The following is a 6,814-nucleotide window of genomic DNA, read 5'->3' as shown; positions in this document are numbered from 1 at the left end:
AATGTATCACTTCCTTTAAGAAGACATACTATATGTAAGCAACTAAAATATATAGAATTTAAAAGAAATTTAGATTCCACTGAGGAAAGGAGAGGTGAGAAATAGATTTATCAAGTAGAGAGTAAGTTAGTTTACTCAGGAAGTTTTCATGAAGAAAATAACCTTGAGTTGTGGATTCATATATATTCTGGACCTAACATATTGAGAAAAATAAAATAAGCAACCAAGTGTACATTTGTTTGTTTCCCCGATCTTTCCTTTCTATTTACCCTGTTTGGGACCCAGCAAAGTTGATGAAGAGATGTTGGTTAAGGAGTGAATTGGAGCCCAAGTCAGTGCAGAGAGTCAGATTGTCCAGAATCACATTCCTGACTGTGAATCACACATAACTCACTAGTTATGTGAAGCTGGGCAATTACCTCATTTCTCTAAGCCCTAGTTTCCTCATCTACAAACTGGGAATAATTATACTTACTCCATATGGTTGTAGTAAGAAGTAAAGTGTTTACATCTGTAAATTGCCAGGCCTAGTAGATAGGCAAGCAACAGCAGGAACGGTATCAAACTCCTCTCCTGGTGTAATGTGGGCTGCATATAAAAAATAAAAATGGTTGATGAATGTCATTGGTTATCAGATTTATCATTCACTATGAAGACTCTCTGAATGAATTACATTAGATCAATTAAATTAGATAAATAAAGCATATCTCACCAGTTCATTCTAGGTATTAACAAAGTCACCAGCTTCCACTAATAGTATCTTTGGGGAAATGCTTGACTTTTGCTTAGTGACTACATGAAAAGTATAAACAGGTGAAAGGGACCACTTCTGGTCTACAGAAGAGTTGAATTCATGGTTAGTTTGTATTTCTTTGAACAAAAGGGAAAATAATGACATTTTCTAAGAGTTTAAAAAAATCACATGAACAAAGAAAATGATGTCAAGAGTAACCATCACAAATCACTTTTTAATCACAAGATGCAATTAAATAGTCATTAATGATTCACTTTGGGCCCTTGATTTTACCTTCTTAAAGATCTCTAGCTAGTATTGAAAAACTGCCCAGCAATCGGGGGGCCTGTCACTTGGACATTAGGAATGTCAACGGCTCCGAGCAGAGTCTGGATCTCATCCAGGTTCAGTGTCACTGAAATGGGAACCTGACCAGTAGGAAAAGTGTGTTCTTCTCCTGCCTCTGTGGATCTCTACCGTGGTTGGTGGGAGAGCTGCCAGGAGCTAACTCTGTGTGTCAGATCTTCATCCCGTTGCCTGCAAGGCAACAGGTAGCACCTTACCTGCAGAACTGAACAGACGGACTTCTCTCGGCAGACTTCCAGACTGTAGCCTCCTACTCTGGCTTAAGGCTGAGAACCGACCCTACCGATTTATTTTCAGATTTTGCGAATGAGAATGAAATTCAAAACACTTTTTAAATTGGATTTGATACACACGCATATGTTCAGTTTTAGTCCCAGGGGAAAACCCAGAGCTTGATAGGTTTTGATGCGCAATAACACCATTCTCCTTTCGAACGCTGATTTCTCTGGCCTCCCTTATAAGCACTGCATGCCTTATCCCTGCCACAGAAATTCCATCCAGGCAGGATTGTGAATCTTATAGATTTTGCCTCCCTTCAGCAGCCCAGGAAAATAAACAGCTAAACTAAACCTCACTGTAAGTTGGCTTCTCCTGAACCATGTAAATATAACAATACATATTTTTACCTAGATGTAGTAAATACATAAACATACAAAGGCTTCTAACCTCCTTGTGTTGCTCCCAGAAGCTGAGTAAATGTTTTCCTGGGATCCGTTTTAGGAGTATGTTGTTTTCAGAGATGTCTTATGCTGACCTGTGTTAGTGATGCTTACCTTTCACCTTGTAAGCTATTTCAGTGTTGTGACATCATTTTAAGGGAAAAGAAAACACCAAACGGTTTTAATTTTTTCTCTCTTTTCTCATGTTTCTACTTCTCCATGTCCCACCTACACTAGTATTAAGTTGATTTCCTCCAGAACCCTTGTGAGTGTCTGTCTTCATTCTAAGTTTTCCCCTCCCCTATGCCGGATGGCTCCTTGGTATTGACAAAGTCTGTGTTCAAGCCTTCTCTGCCCTCCTTGGTTTGCTTGTTTGTATTTTCCTTGCCTGAGGCTGGACTGACTGTAGGGCTTTCCACAGAAGAGGTAGGAGTTTGGATAAGCCAGCAGTTTAAGCAGGTTTTATGACCAGCCAGTGTAATAAAATGCATTCAGGGGTCACCCGAGAAACTTTAATCAGCACCAGGGGTCACTGGATAGCACTTCTAGACGGGGGAGACAGAAATGAGGAACAGAGACTCAAAAGAGAGGACGAAGAGTTGGGGGAGGGGGCTAGGGATCGAAGGTTCTCAAGTTATCAGAAATAACTTTTAAAAAAATCAATGTGTTTTGCAATCAGAAATGGTAAGAAGAGACATAATTGCCCAGCGGAAACTAGGGATCTGCTGCAAATTTAGATGAGAATTTTACCCAAAGACCTAATTTTTTTCCCTTGTGCAGTTTGCATGAAAGTTTGGCCTTATGATTGGTCTCGGGATGGATATCAGATATCTCACCCTGAAGGGAGAAACATTCCCACCAAATCCCTCTCCCCTGAAAGGAAAAAAAATTTTCTGCATCCAATAATCAGAGCCTGGGCAGACAAATTGGCACCACCTTTTTTTTGCTCTCCAGCCTCCCTTTTATTTTCTGCTAGAAATAAGACTGCAGACTTGAGTCACAATTCACAAATGTTTGGTAGTATTATGTTGTAAGGAACTGGGGCAAAAAAAAAACCCAGAAGAAGGTAATTCTTAAAAGCTTTGCTTTCACTCATGCAAACAAACTTTATGCTTCTCAATAAATCTCCTGTTTTGTAAGTGGCCATTAAAATAACAGATCATTTGATTAAAATTCTGTTTTCACAACAGTCCTTTGGAGTTCTGGGGAACCTCCAAATGTGGTCTTGGCCATGATGCCATTAGCATTTTATTAATGCATTCAAAAGGTTAAAAGCTCTTACTTTTTATAGGACTTTTAAAAGCCAACATTTGATTGTCTCTTGCATAAACTGACTCTGAACCCATTAAAATGTGACAACTTCAGAACCGACCGGATTTAAGGGTAAAAAATTGATCAAGGGTTTGCCACATTTTTAATTGCTTTGAATGAGGTGGAAACTGAACTGAGGCCAATATGTTGGAATGGAAAGAATTAAATCCAGTCCAACACCTTTTGATATAATAATGATATCTTTTAAATTAGGGTTTTTCCCTTTTAGAGTTGAATGATTCTTTATGGCACAAAAATAGTTCATAGTTTGAAAGGTTTATTTTTTCCTCTTTTAGTCCAGTCACAATGCAGTTTGTCATGAGAAATAAGATGGAAATATTTTTTTTAAAATATGTTTCAGGTGGTTTAGCCTAAAAAAAACAAAAAGCTCAGGGCGGCAACTGTAAATCTACCTTTGTTGTTCATTTGGATGAAAAAGCACGTGTGTCTGTGCAGATTTGAAATGATGTTACCAAAAGTTTAGGCTCTTACTTGTAAATTAGGCACTTTTGGGAATTAGGTAATAAACCCACAATAAAATAATAAAACCAGTGGTCCTGAAGCCATTGATTGTTATTTTCCATTTTGTCTCATTCTCATCACATATATTTTTAGGTTGGAATACCCCATTTTATTGAATGATATTTTGTATGCAAAAAAGAAAATTCCTGCTCCCCCAACTTCTCCTCCAAATGAAAATGTCCATTCTTATTATTTCCTACTTTTACATCACTGATTGTGAAGAGTTTTCAACTTACCTTTATTGTTTTATTCCTTTATGTTTTAGTGACTGATCACATTTCTTACTCTAGTACGTTCTGTTTTTCCAGAGTACATTAGGTCTTTATTTTTTCCTCCTTCACAAATGAACTACTGAAAAACCATCTCCCTGGGTCTTTCTTTTTTAATTGCTTCTGTGTTCTGAGGCATTGGGGGAGCTACATAACTAGCAGAAGTAGATCAGTAGATAAGCTTGCATAACACGCACTTAATTATACAAACAAGTCTTTCTGGAGAAAGTCTTCTGACAATTACCTCCCGAAATAAATATACCTCAGTGACTGTCAATAGTAATAAAACCCGCACAATCATTTCTTAAAGCTTTTATTGTTTGCCTGTAATTAGCATGCTGATGTGATTAAAGCTACTTTTGACTTTTGATAAACCCCAGACTCCTATAGATAACATTTCCAGCGGTTCGAAGCTGCTTTCATTAGAAGCGATATTTATCTGATTTGTAACCAATCAATTGGAAATAAAACTTTCCTGTGGCATGCCGTTAAAACGCCTGCAGCAGCCCTGGTTTCCCGAAGCCCCTCTCCTCGTCTATGTCCTTGAGTGAGATGGATTCCATATGGTTTGGCGCAGGAGAACTGGCAGGGATTGAAAAGGTAGGGAATGCGGCTCTAAGGAGAGCCCCTCTAGACGTCCTGCCTTATTTCTACTTGTTGCTATTCGAAGGCACGGGTAACTGCTGTAACCAATTTTCTTGAAAAATACACTTTTGTGTAGCAGCAGAAAAGCCTGCAGAACTGGGGTTTGTTAAGGGCATTTTGCGATGTTTACTCTGCTTCTATATTTTTAAGTTTATGTTGGATTCTTTTATCAGACCCCTTCAGTTCTGATCTTAATTTTGTCCTTTTTGCCCTCCCCCCAAATTATTTCTCCCTCTGTTTCCCTACTATTATTCTCACTTTATATCTGCTTTCTTCCTTTCTTTCTGATTTTTGTTTTTGTGTTTGTTTTCTATAACATTTGACTTGCAACCAGTTTAAATTTCCTTGTTCAAAATTACAAAGCACTAAATATTGAAGTTTTGAAAAGTAGACAAATAATGACTTTCAACAGTTTATCTGACCCAGCAAACATGCTGAATACTTTCTAAATGTTCATAAGCGATAGAGGAACACGGAGCTAATAGTATTTATACATTATCACTGCAGTGATGTTACAGCCACCATCTCAGTTTCTGTATAATTTCTCCTCTGCACTAAACTACTAATCTATTTATTCTTGTTCTCAATAGGAAAAAGAAAAGAAAGAAAAAGAAAGAAAGAAAGAAAGAAAGAAAGAAAGAAAGAAAGAAAGAAAGGGAGAAAGAAAGTGCACCTTCAGAATCTATGTATTTATTTAAAGCATTTCTTCTGTCTTATCCTCCACATTCACCAAACATTTCATACTTTTAGAAATGTAATAGAGAAAGGAAAATATTTTCTAAAATATTTTCTAAAATGGAGCCAGTGTTGACATGCAAACTTTTATGGATTTCCAGTAATGGATCATTAAAATCTGTCTTTAAATATATGGTAAACATGTGCATAAATGCTATATATGCCATGCTTTTCAAGTTGAGTTTTAAAGTGAGTGTACATAAACAAAATATTTTATTGCTATTAAAATGAAAACATGAAATCTATGTCTGTGAAGCCATTTATACCAATCTAGACATGTTCAAAGGTTTTCAATTTTTATTTAATTATGTGGCTTCTCAGTGCCCATTTCAAGTGTTTTCTTGAACAATGTAATTTATAACTTTATAAATAATCCTATACAATTCCAACCTTAATTAAGTACATGTATGTCTTTGCACAGATAATTCAAGTGTATTGTTTTGAAAACACTGATTCTTTCTAATCTTAAGATGACCTCAGTTATGACATTTAATATATTGGAAATGAATGCCATTTCATGTACATATTACCTAGAGGAAGTTGCATTTAAAAATTTAGAAAATAAGACGAGGAATTTTTCCTGTAAAATGAATAACTAAGAAGATAGCAAGATTGGGTGTGACAAGTATGTCTCTACTGGTGTGGGGTTTATGAACGTGCCTTATAGTTAGGAGAATTTCTGGAGAACGGCAGGCTCAGGGAAAAGGTTAGTAGTATGCTATGTGCCTTTTGAAAGCAGCTTTTATCAAACAGCTTAAACATTTTCTTTTCCATTTATTTTAGAAAATGTTTTAGAAATCATTAAATATCCATTTTAAATAAGTCAACTGTAAAGTGGTTCTTCACTTTAAATACATTCCCTTATTTCCCCATCTCCCAATTAAGAGACATTAAGGTAAGTCTGTTGGCAAATATATTATGCTACCAAAACACAAAATATTTATTCTCATCTTGATTTTGAATCCTTTAACGTAAGAATATTAATCATGTGTTCTTTGGATACAATTTTTATTTCTGTTGAAAAAACAGTAAGCATATTTTAGAAACTGAAGCTGGGATTTTTTTTTTGCACATAAATTGTCTTGTATTTCAGCAACCATATGATCACTAAAATAACAGAGAGGCTCAGAGCATTCTGGATTTGAGCAGTGCCTTTAAAATATACTCTGCCCATAACTGAAACCACAGTGACAATATTTCAAGTGATAGAAAGAAAAATGGTTTGCAGATTTACAAAGAGAAGTCATGTACTTCTGCAAAGTTTTATTCTCATAGGAGTTGTCTGGTGTATGGACAAATAAGATTGAGATAACATCACAACAAATAACTAAAGGTAGAGGGAAAAATCTCACTTAACTGGATTTTTAAAAATTGGTCTTTGAGTGTATGTTTGCACCTGTGCGTGTTATGTGTTTGTCTATAATAAAGACACATAGGTGACCATGGCACGATGATTTAGCTGTTCACTTTATGTATCTTCCCTATAATTTACTTCTCTTGAATTACCTATCATATATATAACTTTCAAACTTTTTTTTCTGGTAAACATACACTTATCTAGCCATTGACTATAG

General features: G+C 36.0%; 1 protein-coding gene across 1 annotated transcript in view; it reads right to left on the bottom strand.

Annotated features, from left to right (window-relative positions):
• Positions 1-483: 483 nt before the first annotated feature.
• Positions 484-6,814, bottom strand: part of GORAB (golgin, RAB6 interacting) — a 52,818-nt gene continuing 46,487 nt past the window's right edge. Inside the window, exon 5 of the mRNA XM_060033820.1 lies at positions 484-588. Within this exon, the coding sequence (XP_059889803.1) occupies positions 561-588 (28 nt within the window). The 3' untranslated portion in view covers positions 484-560. The remainder of the gene's footprint in view (positions 589-6,814) is intronic.

Source organism: Delphinus delphis, chromosome 1 (genome assembly GCF_949987515.2).
Source record: "Delphinus delphis chromosome 1, mDelDel1.2, whole genome shotgun sequence".
NCBI classification, from domain to species: Eukaryota; Metazoa; Chordata; class Mammalia; order Artiodactyla; family Delphinidae; genus Delphinus; species Delphinus delphis.
This window is presented reverse-complemented; position numbering and strand designations above follow the sequence as displayed.